A 12,210-nucleotide genomic window follows, 5' to 3' on the forward strand; every position below is an offset into this window, starting at 1 on the left:
TTCAAATTCATCTTCTGTATAACCGGATTTCCAATATTGCTATTTTTATTCCCACCAATCTATTTTATTTGAACCAATCAGTCGGCTCGTCGTTTCAACAAGGCTTAAAGGGAGTGGACTCAGATTTTGGCTACAATTTTTTTCAGAATGAAAGTTTCATTATATTATGAACATAAGATCATGAGATTTTGTTTCTAAACTATCTTTTAACAAGGTGAAATCAAGAGAAAATCACGCCCGAGTCGGTAATCGAACCCGGGCTGCCGCGGCAATAAATACTTTCCTGCCTTCTTCACTAGTACACCACAGAGGAACACGTACTTATCGATGGGTAAATATAAAGATTTATAATTAAGGTTTACTACCGGTACCCCTTACAAACGCTTTCAATTTTGAATGGAAAAATAAGAAAAACAACTAATTGTCACCTGTTCCTGTAAGCTTTCTTATTAGATTTATAAACCCGTACGTGATATTCACATATATCGAAAACTGGAATCCCAGGTAAAATATTGATTTTTTTAAAACTTCTACTTTCACATTTTAAAAATGTTCAAAAGCAATGATCTGATTGGTGAAGGTGTGTCTCAATAGCCCGTTGTCAGGTCCAATGCATAGCTTTAATTGCAGATGCTTTTAATCAGATTGTTGCATGCAAAACTTTTACCGAATTACCGCCATAGTTGTATTAATTTCAAACAAGAGTTATCTAACTTAGTTATTTCAGTAACTTTGATGGCTGGGAGACGAAGTGTTATCCCATACATATGCTTATACAGGCTGGTATTTAGTTGCACGCAAAACGTAAGTAAAAACAATGTTACAATATGTATTGAATTCAAACAACAGGTTTGATGATAAAGAAGCCTTGTGTGAAGTATTAATCCTATACATGAAATGGTTACTAACGTATGAACTTGAAGGCAAAACTTTGATCACGGCGTGATGCCAATGGCCAACGCCGACGCACGGATGTGTAGAATAGCTCTCACTATTCTTTTAATAGTCGAGCTAAAATGCGCTGATTGTTTTGAAAAAAGGTTAACCGTGAGAAAATGGTGAGTTTGTAATCGACTTCTACATTCATCAACATTTGATGCTTTTTGACATGCCATGGATTCTGTATTTACATGAATTATAACATGAGCTGCACGTGCACGTGTGACAAAGACCATGCTGTCACACAAAAGATCACCATATTTGATCAGATTTAACAGGATAATGATACGTGGCGGTTGTGTCGTCTTTGCATAAGGCAAACCCCGCCACGTCATGGCGGTTGAACACCCCCAGATATTTCAAAAATTGTTTTTTTATATGTTAGTTTTATACCATTCATGTGTAATATTTAGATTCTGTAACTTTATGGCTTAAATAAAGCCCATCTATCGGTTGAACACCCCAGATATTTCAAAAATTGTTTTATATGTTACTTTTATACCATTCATGTGTAATATTAAGATTCTGTAACTTTATGGCTTGATAAAGTCCATTTATCAATCAATCAAGAGTTGTATTCAATTATCTAAATACTATAGCTTATATGAGCATTTGGGGATAGTTGTGGTTAACATAAATATCAAAGTATTTGCACACAAGATGCAATGATGAATTTTTTACCAATAACGGAAATTGTGTTTGTACTTTTTAGTGTGTATGTTGGTGTAGCATTCAAAAGTTGTTGGGTAGTTTTATCTCAAACTTTAGTATTATGAAACCGATATTATAGTCATCTGTATCATATGAACGACTAACTGAACAGAATGAAAATGACATGGAGTGAAGTGCTATGTATGTGTAATATATCTGCCCTACTCTTCCCTGAAAATTCTCAAAATTATGTAATATTAGTAGATAAAGTCTGTAAAAAGATCCCTACATAGAATGCAACCAAGAAAGAATAATAGCAGACTCGTTTGATTGAGTCTGTTCATGAGAGGTAATAAAATGTGCAACATCTCTTACGCCCCCTAGCACCGGCTTAACTGGAACTCTATTACACATCTATTGAATGGACTCCATTATCCCAAAGGAAAGAAAATATAACAACACTGAATCCAAGTACGGGGCACCACAGGACTTTTCTCGCACTTGTACCAGTTCGTTTTTGCGGAATTTTCAGTTTGAGTGTCCAGTGACCCAAACAGAATGTGAAGGTGCAAAAGTAATAACAAAAAATCTGCAGGTTTTAGTACAATTAATGTTTAATCTCAAGAAAGAGTGAGTATATCCACTTTAGTGAATGTGAAATTGATTTGTATAGTTAAACTGTTCATTGTAGTGTTCCTGTCGTCGGAGCCTCTTGAATTATATATCAAAATATAAAGAAAAGTAAATATGTCTTAGTTGCCTTCATTGACTTTCAAAAATGTTTTGATACTATAAATAGACACATTCTTTGGAATGTACTTAGAAATGGTGGTATAAGTGGTGTGGTATAAGTGGTAACCTCTATAGAGCTCTGCAGAGTATGTATGTATAAAAAAGTATGTATCAAATGTAATAATGTAAGAAGTGATTATATGATAAGTTCAACTGGACTAAAACAAGGATGTTTGGCTAGTCCGATTCTCTTCTCTTTCTATTTAGATGAATTACAGCACGTCTGAAATGCAAGAGTTGTACGAGGAGTTCAGTTACATCCATTTGAGTTACAGCTTTTATCATTGATGTTTGTAGATGATATTGCCCTACTGGTTATTGTTACTGGTTTGCAAAAGCAATTGAATATTTTATCTAATTTCTGTGACACATATAAACTTAAAGCAAATGAAAATAAAACAAAAATTGTTGTTTTTAAAAATGGTGGTGCACTTGCTTAAAATGAAAAATGGATGTATAAAAACAAAATTCGTTAGGTTGTAAATGCTTTTAGTTATGTTGGCTTAACATTTACAAGACAACTTTCTATGAGCAGTATGGTACATGAATTATGTATTAAAGGAAAGAGAGTTCTTATATCAATATTAAAGTCTTTATATGATTGTGGCCAGTTAAAGAAAACAGTATTCTTTAAACTGTTTGACACTAAGACATGCCCTCAGTTATTTTATGGAGCAGAAGTTTGGGGTATCAATAAATTTGAAGAACTTGAGCGTGTACAGTATAATGCCTGCAAACGTTTTATGTGCTCTAGACAAAATGCATCTAATGCTGCTGTACTTGGTGATTGTGGAAGATATCCTTTGTATATAGAATCATGTAAACGATGTATAAAATATTGGTTAAAAATCTTTAAAATGTCTAACAGTAGATTAGTTAGGATGTGTTATCTAACGATGTATAATGATAATATGAGTGACCAATTTGGGTATCTGCTGTAAGAGATAATCTGCAAAGACATGGTTTTGGATAAAACCATTCAGTTGATTCAGAAAAAACACTTTTTATTAACATTTATAAATAGATTAAAAGATATTTACCTACAAGAATGGCGTGTATCAGTTAGTTCAAATACAAAATTATCATTTTATATGATGTTCAAAGAAGATGAAGAGTATTTAGACATACTAGACATCAGAAAAGTTAGGTTTGTGTATAAGATCTCACGATCTTGAGATTTAAACTGGTCGACATAGGAAAATAGGAAGAGAAAATAGATTGTGTAGAAAATGTAATAAGAATATTATAGAAGATAAGTTTCATTTTTTTTACTTTGTTGTGAATTTTACTCGGAATTAAGAATGATGTATTTACCTAAAAAGTACTACTTTAGTCCAACACAAAACAAATTTAATATCCTGATGTCAACAAGAAATGAAACTTTGATAAGGTCCATTGCTACTTTCTTATATTACGCTTTTGATAAACGAAAGTCTAATGTTTAGTTGCTGAAACTTTAATATATTATTTATATATGATATATGTCAGTTTCTGTTACTTTTTATATGAATGTGTATTTAGTTGTTTTGTAAATTTGTTTGCATGGGCCGGTGGCCCTAGAGGAAAAATAAACGTCTGTTCTGTTCTGTTCTATATATGTGCACTGACTATTATGCATAAATACATTCATTTCGTACATAGATGCTATAATATGAATATATTGCAAACTAGAACATAACGGGCGTATCTGATCCTCATATAGGTGTCAGCTGATATTAACTCCAGCCTTGAGGGTCTCTAGTTATTTCATTTTTGCTTTAAAAATCCTTTTATCCTAAGATTTATATCCTGCTTAGCATTTAACATAGATAGCTTACATTTCCATTACAATGATATAACATAGACAGGAATACGATGGACTAACGGTGTTCACTCAACAATTTCACTGTATAAACAGATTGTTTCCCTTGTGTAAAGAGGTTCTTGGGAAAATCAACATTAGGTTTTAAATAGTACGCACTTAATAGTGTTAAAAACAATATACATGTGTACTACCGCTAAAACTGGAAGTATTTTAACAAACAACTGTTACTGCATGGCATTAGTTATGAATAAAGCTCTATATACACCATTAATATAGACTAAGTGACGTTAAATACATTTGATGAGAAATTTCTCCATTTTGAAGTAAATATCGTCCATATCTTTGTTACAGTCTTCATTTTGATGTATCATAAGAATGTCCTTTGATACTCAGTATAATTATTCTGAAAGCGGTACTTTTTAAACTTCATCAGCCTTCATTTTTAATCTTTTTGGTTCAATCATAATACAGTCAGTAAACTGTTTTAGTGAAAGATGAGCAATGGATACTTATATAAATATTTTTGTAGTGTTTTGAAATTGAGTTTTTCGTAAACAGAATGGTTTTCGGTACTAAAGAAAATTTGTTCATGAATTAAAATATTGTGTAGTAAAAATGTCTATCGTCCGATGATAACAGTATATGTAAACTTAAAAGATGGATATGGTCTATCTATCTTGAATTGATGTAACGTTTTCCTTAATATTCAGCATTAAGTTCTGTAACAAAGCATACACAATACATGTACATGTAGTCTAAGATCCAAATGTTCACCTGCTCTGTAGGTATACAGTTTTTTTATACATCCATACATTTATTACAGTTTTGATTTTGATGTATCGAGAGAATGTCCCTTGATACTCAGTATTAATGTCGGAGAACCGGTACTTTTTAAACTTCATCATCCTTTAGTTTTGATCTTTTTGGTTCAATCATAATACAGTCAATATCCTCGTTTTGCCGTGAAGGTACATTGGGCTTTCCATTCGTCATTTCATGACTTTGTAGTGAAAATGTAACGTGCTCCTGGCATTTTTTCTTTAATTTACACGTATCAACACAATTACCATGCGTATGGCATATGCCCTCTGACAAACGTGTGTCTCTTGTAATGTCACGTGATGTTCTCCGCGAGGACTTCCGCCAAGAAGAGAGTAAAATAGAATGCGTGTTAAAACGACGAAATCTACGTTTGCACCAGCATCTCCGAACTTCATTTTGTACCTATGAATATAAATATATATGTTAATTAAATCAATTTATGGAATATGATCAAATAGTAAATATGTATTTGTAATGGTCACTCATTCATGAAATGTAACTCCTCCCTCCTGCACCGCACTAGCGTATAGCGTGCCTGTTCTAAGAACGATACAAGGTGGTGTTATACTGTAAATCAGTTAACTTGTATTTTAATATGCAATGAAAGAACGTAGTATTAAACAATCCCGTCTTGGGTCAGTTATTTAAAATACATATCCCTTTAAGGATGCGAAACGTTCATATATAATTAGAAAATTACAATATTTGCTTTGCGCAAACTACTTGTAGTTAATCTGAAACCGGAACTTCAGTTATTTCCAATATACTTAAAGTACTGGTGCGCTCTGGCGATTGTGTAAACATTGTAGCGACAGAATATTATTTTATAACTAGGCAAAGTGTGATCTGTAACTGCATAAGCCTCTAAAGTCATCTAGAAGTAATCCAAAAATATAGACTACAGATAAGAGAATTACCTCTTCGTTCAGGAAGCAAAACAACAGTGCCAGTACAAAACCCTGGAAATAGAATTATACATGCAATAATTAAGTAAATTTTCGAATGATTCTGACTTTTTTTCTCATTAAATTTAATGTAATTTGATTTACAAAAACACAATAAAATTAATAATTCTTAGAATTGTTCAACACCGCAAAAAATAAGATGTCTCATCGTCCTTGACCCTCTGTTTAATTTCTTTTGTTGAGTATAAAGTAAAGTAAAGTAAAGTGTTTGTTTATAATAGTGTCACACCTACTGAAAGGGCCAGCGAATTTGGCTTATGAGACACCTACATACATTGAACAACATTACTTCCCGCTTCCTATTTTTTAATGTCAGGCACCAGGCAGGCAGGCAATCGGTAACCATTATTTAACTAGCTGGCGGCTCACCAACCGGTCTCTCTTGAGTAACAAGACCCGCCTCTGACAGGGCTCGAACCTTCGACCTCTCGATTGCGTGGCAGGTGCCTTATCCATTAGGCCACCGCAGCTCGGTATATTTCCAATATCATACGTTTCCAGTTAATAACCGGAGAGTACTTACTTGAAAGGAATTATAAAACATTTCACAGTACAGGTAGATAATATCAGCTTCCATGCTAACGACTCCTGTAGGGTATGCCGAGAACGCTATATATATCACACCGAACAGAGGAATGAGCACCAAAACAAACTTGGCTGTTTTTCTACAAAATAACAAAATAAAGTGTTCTGAGTACAATACAAGGAAAGGCAATGAACATCAATATCACTGTAAAAATCTTTTTCTCTTGACCTTTTTTGTGCATTACTGCATGTACAATTACCGCGATATAATATTACTAATTGACAGTGCGGTCAATGTCTTGAAGTTCCAGTCACAATCAACGTTTAGACGACAACAAGTTCAATAATTTCTGGTTTCATAAATCATTACATGAATTTTATCTAAACCCATATCAAAATTATTTATAACCACTTTAAAGCATATTGTCATGAAATAACTTTTACACCCCTGCATGATTCTACTTCCATTTACTGTTTTATCTTTTGCTTTTGTATATGTACGAATCATTTTATTGCAAATCAGTGGTAAAACTATTGAAAAAAACGTAGTCACAGAATCATTGTAACACGTCGTATTGACAAATGCGGATCCATAAACAGGCCTTGATCAAAACTAAGCAAAATTTTGCAGTGACGTCATAAAATATAACAACATAACGATGTGACGTCAAACACAAGACAAGTTCATAATGCTGAATAACAAAATGGATTTGATAAGATAATATTTCTGTTCACAAATACTTTGCGAGTTGTTGGATTACCAATTTATAAAATACACCTCAAAACTAGTTTTTGCAAAAGTTTACAATCGGCATGTAAGTCGTAAAAGCTTTTGGATCGAATGAAAAAATGTAGGCCCTAGTTGAACAGTTATTGCGGAACACGCACCTAGATTATATCGGTGAAGAAGATGTAGACAATCGTTCGGACTCGTACTCCTCGTACTACGCATTTACGATTTTAATTATTTCGCATCTGAACACTTGCCTATATTTTATTAAGGGCGTATTTATTATTTCTTAAAATCAAGAAGTGGCATCTGGTATGAAACATAATGTTATGCAAATTTACATACAGAACATATATTTAGGAAATGTGTACATCAACCTCAAATACCGAAATAGTGTGCAAAGTACTTTATTTTCAAATGTTACCATTCGGTCTTTTCTTTTAAAATGGCTGCTGACAGGTGGTATTTGAGAAAAAAGTATTGAAAACACCGATAAATCCTGTCTGATAGGAGAAATATCATCACTGACAAAACATTAGCTGTAATGATACTAAAGGTTGATTTTTTTAAACTTCAGATTAAACGTACAGACAGAAAGTTTTTTCCTATTTATGAAGCCGTCTCATACTGAATATTGAGATATGAACGTTGGTCTCTCAGTTTCTCGTGAATATCAAACATGAGATTTATTGGCAAATTGTACAAAAAGATATTCAAACTGATAATAACTTTTACGCTATAGACTATGAGAAAAATAACAGATAAATGTCTGAAAAGAAATTAATTGTGCTTTTTATGACAGAATATCTCAACGTTCAAATATACAGACATAAATCACTCTTTACGCAGTGGATTACATTATTTCTGCTCGAAGACAAATTACTTTTACGTCTATGATATTAAGAAATAACAAAACTAACAAGTTTTGTAGTTGCTCGTCGAGATTTACTAGATCTATTTCACGTTTATGTTTTCTATTTTGACGCTGCTGAAATCCTAGAAAATTTGCGAGACAACAATTTGACAAAACAGGCTTGTTCAGCTTGTTCGGAAAGACGGACGGACGGATGGACGGACGCAGACCATTCCTATAATCCCTCCGCCACGGCGGGGGATTAAAAATGCATGTTTAATGGAGGCTGAGGTCGAATTGTGAAATTCTTCAGATGTCACAATCACAATTGTGAGATTGTTCAGATGTCACAATCACAATTGTGAGATTGTTCAGATGTCACAATCTCACTTTAAGATTATATTAAATCACAGTAGAAACCAACAGAAGTATTTAATTCCTTACCATTATAAAATACGATGGAAGAATTTGACGCTATTCCATTAAGAAAGAGTTAAAGAAACATTAAAACCTAGTGACGAAATATGAAATCAGACCGCAAACAAAAATGATATGACCATTTTGTTCTTATTAATGTTATTAGTTGGCAGCCACTTTGGAAAAAGTGATACCATCGGTCTGTTCTTACATCAAAATTTTGTTAAATACAATTAACAGTGGAACTTCAATAAAGTTATAACAGAAACACTCACATAATGCTTGAATTATATTGATACCTACAAAATTTGATTACCTTAGTTTCACCTTACAAGGTAATATCTATACAAAGAAAGAAAGATGACGTCAAATGACTGTCGTTTTATAACATAAATGCTTTTCAAATGACTTTATGTCAGTTGTTTGTAGTCCGAATTTTATATTTTTAGACACCCAACTCCTCCATATAAGGAATATTTACAAAGCTAAAATTATTTCTTACCTTAAATGCTGGGCATCACTTTTTACATGTCTGCTGATTTTTGACTTCACACACAAAACTCGTATAATATTGATAAAAAAGATGAAGTTAATCTGTAATGATAGATAAAAACAAGTTATATTGTAATTGGCAAAGAAAATATTGTCTTCAAGTACTTCCATAAAAAAATGAAAGTGCATACAATTTGGTACACTTAATTTTATGACAGTCTATATGAAAGCTAAAACAATTTAAAATAAGGCAGTCTGAAAGACAGCTAAATCCCCCGCCACTGCTATGGATAGTGAAAGGGTAAACCTTTGATTTTAGCTGTGACCTTGACCTTGAACTGACATAACTGACTCATGAATTCTGCACAACGTCTTGATGAGGTGATCATTTGACCCAAGTTTCATGAAAATCCTTCAAGGGGTTTAGGAGATACAGAGCTGAAACCTTTGACCTTCAGTTGTGACCTTGACCTTAAGTTGACATGGCTGACTCATGAGTTCTTGATGAGGTGATCAGTTGACCCAAATTTGATGAAAATCCTTCAAGGGGTTTAGGAGATCTACAGAGTGGACACCAAATGGAAGGCTCAAACCTTCGACCCTTAGTTGTGACCTTGACCTTGAGCTGGCATGGTTGACTCATAATTTCTGCACATCATTCTGATGAGTAATCATTTGACCCAAGTTTTATAAAATTCCTTCAAGGGGTTTAGGAGATATAGAGCGGACACGAAATGGAAGGCTCAAACCTTTAACCTTCAGTTGTGACCTTGACCTTGAGCCGACATGGCTGACTCATAAGTTCTGCACATCGCCTTGATGAGGTGATCGTTTGACCCAAGCTTGATGAAAATCCTTCAAGGGGTTTAGGAGATATAGAGCGGACACAAAATGGAAGGCTCAAACCTTTGACCCTAAGTTGTGACCTTGACCTTGAGCCAGCATGACTGAATCATGGGTTCTGCACATCGTCTTGATGAGTTGATCATTTGACCCAAGTTTTATAAAAATTTCTTCAAGGGGTTTAAGAGATATAGAGCGGACATAAAATGGCAGGCTCAAACCTTTGACCTTGAGTTGTGACCTTGACCTTGAGCCGGCATGGCTGACTCATAGGTTCTGCACATCGTCTTGATGGGGTGATCATTTGACCTAAGTTTTATAAAATTCCTTCAAGGGGTTTAGGAGATATAGAGCGGACACAAAATGGCAGGCTCAAACCTTTGATCTTGAGTTGTGACCTTGACCTTGAACCGACAAGGCTGACTCATTGGTTATGCACATCGTCATGATGAGGTGATCATTTGGTCCAAGTTTCGTGAAAAGCCTTCAAGGGGTTTAGGAGATATGGACCGGACACGAATTTGTTACGGACGGAAGGACGGACGGAAAGACGGACGGACGGATGGACGGACGCAGACCATTCCTATAATCCCTCCGCCACGGCGGGGGATTAAAAATGCATGTTAAATGGAGGCTGAGGTCGAATTGTTAGATTCTTAAAGTGAGAGAAACTTTATTTTCCCATTTGTTAAAAGGCATGTAGGTTAAGACAAATATATCATTTCTTATCATGCTAACTTCGTAGTCATGTTATAATATTACATGGATATTGTATTCTGATATAGTATATCACTTCTCTATATCAGTGTTAAACATTTGCAATGTTCATTCAGTTAGAAAATTAAAACTCGTTGGTCTGTCAATTGGTTGTACACTTGTTACACGCTTTCTCAAGAGAAGACATCGATTTTTACATTCCTTTCTTTCCACGACTACGAAACATGAACCGATTTCAATAAAGATATTTGAATGATATGAAGTTTAATAGAACTGAACGGTCTCGGACAATCTGATTAATCGAATGACGTTTCAGCTGGTTAAAAATTAAAAAGCCGGTATATATCTAATGGAAAGGCAAATACGATGTAAAAAATTATCTGTTAACAAGTAAGAAGATGGAAAAGAAACGACAATGCAGCATATTGTTGTTAGTGTTTTTTTTTTTTGCAGTTATAGTTCATGGAGAATCTGAATTATTTTTTTGTGTGAAAAATCCGAGAATTTTCTCTAATGCATGGATATCCATGATTTTTATATTTTCGTTGTTTTATTTATGATGTAGGCCATTTATACATGAGTAAGAAGAAAAAAATGTCTTGTGAAAATAGTTTTGTACAGAAATGTTCTATTTTATCTTCTTGGAAATAATATTAAAAACAAAATCCCGTTAAACTGGAAATTTATATCATTATTTGTGTCATTTCTGTAAAATTATATGATTACAACGAAATAAGAATTTAAGAAACTTTGTCAATAAATAAAAATTCAATTTTGTTTTTATTGAGCTTATAATCATACAGACACAATCATATGAGCCGTGCCATGAGAAAACCAACATAGTGGCTTTGCGACCAGCATGGATCCAGACCGCGCAGTCTGGTCAGGCTCCATGCTGTTCGCTTTTAAAGCCTATTGGAATTGGAGAAACTGTTAGCGAACAGCATGGATCCTGACCAGACTGCGCGGATGCGCAGGCTGGTCTGGATCCATGCTGGTCGCAAAGCCACTATTTTGGTTTTCTCATGGCACGGCTCATATAATTATGTCAATATTATGGCAACTTTTAAGCTTCTGATGGTATGACTTAAGGTGCCCTTCCAGGCATTACATCACTGGAGGGCACCGGAGTAGAACCATCGACCTTCCTTAAGCCTTCTATATAGCTTCCTAACATGAAAACATTCTAAATCCCAAATGAGGCTTCTAAAAAAAGAATAAAGAAACATATAAAAATACAACACTTACTAGAACTGATAAATGTATTGGTGCTTTGATTATCCAGAAATACCCGTCTTTCCTTTGTCGATTCCAGCATCTTGAAATATTTCAACAATAAGAAAATTGTAAACTACATGTATATACATTTCTAACTTTTTCGTGTAGTTACTATGGAAAAACTGGAAATTCCTCAGGTCGGTGAATGTCTTTAATTAACTGTAATTAATGACAGTCACTGAGGAATGCATACTATATTGCATATTATGCATTCAATAATATAGGAAAAACTTTGTGATCGGCACGTTTATTAGTTCACTGTCACTCGGTACTAATTTTATTATACCCCAGTCACACATACGGCGCGGAAAGCTACGTCTAGCCACGGATAAAACCGTAGTAATCCTATCTATCGTATTGATACGTACTGAGACGTATTTAA

At 34.1% G+C, this 12,210-nt stretch overlaps 1 protein-coding gene across 5 annotated transcripts in view; it reads right to left on the minus strand.

The window, feature by feature from the left end:
• Positions 1-816: 816 nt before the first annotated feature.
• LOC128547061 (secretin receptor-like) overlaps positions 817-12,210 on the minus strand; it is a 167,827-nt gene continuing 156,433 nt past the window's right edge. For all 5 annotated transcript variants that reach the window (XM_053518729.1, XM_053518733.1, XM_053518730.1 and 2 more), the window contains exons 9-13: positions 11,799-11,868; positions 9,001-9,092; positions 6,497-6,638; positions 5,926-5,967; positions 817-5,410 (exon numbers count right to left, since the gene is read on the minus strand). In XM_053518729.1, the coding sequence (XP_053374704.1) occupies positions 5,078-5,410; positions 5,926-5,967; positions 6,497-6,638; positions 9,001-9,092; positions 11,799-11,868 (679 nt within the window). In that variant the 3' untranslated portion in view covers positions 817-5,077. The remainder of the gene's footprint in view (positions 5,411-5,925; positions 5,968-6,496; positions 6,639-9,000; positions 9,093-11,798; positions 11,869-12,210) is intronic.

The sequence above is a fragment of the Mercenaria mercenaria genome, chromosome 11 (genome assembly GCF_021730395.1).
Source record: "Mercenaria mercenaria strain notata chromosome 11, MADL_Memer_1, whole genome shotgun sequence".
NCBI lineage: Eukaryota > Metazoa > Mollusca > Bivalvia > Venerida > Veneridae > Mercenaria > Mercenaria mercenaria.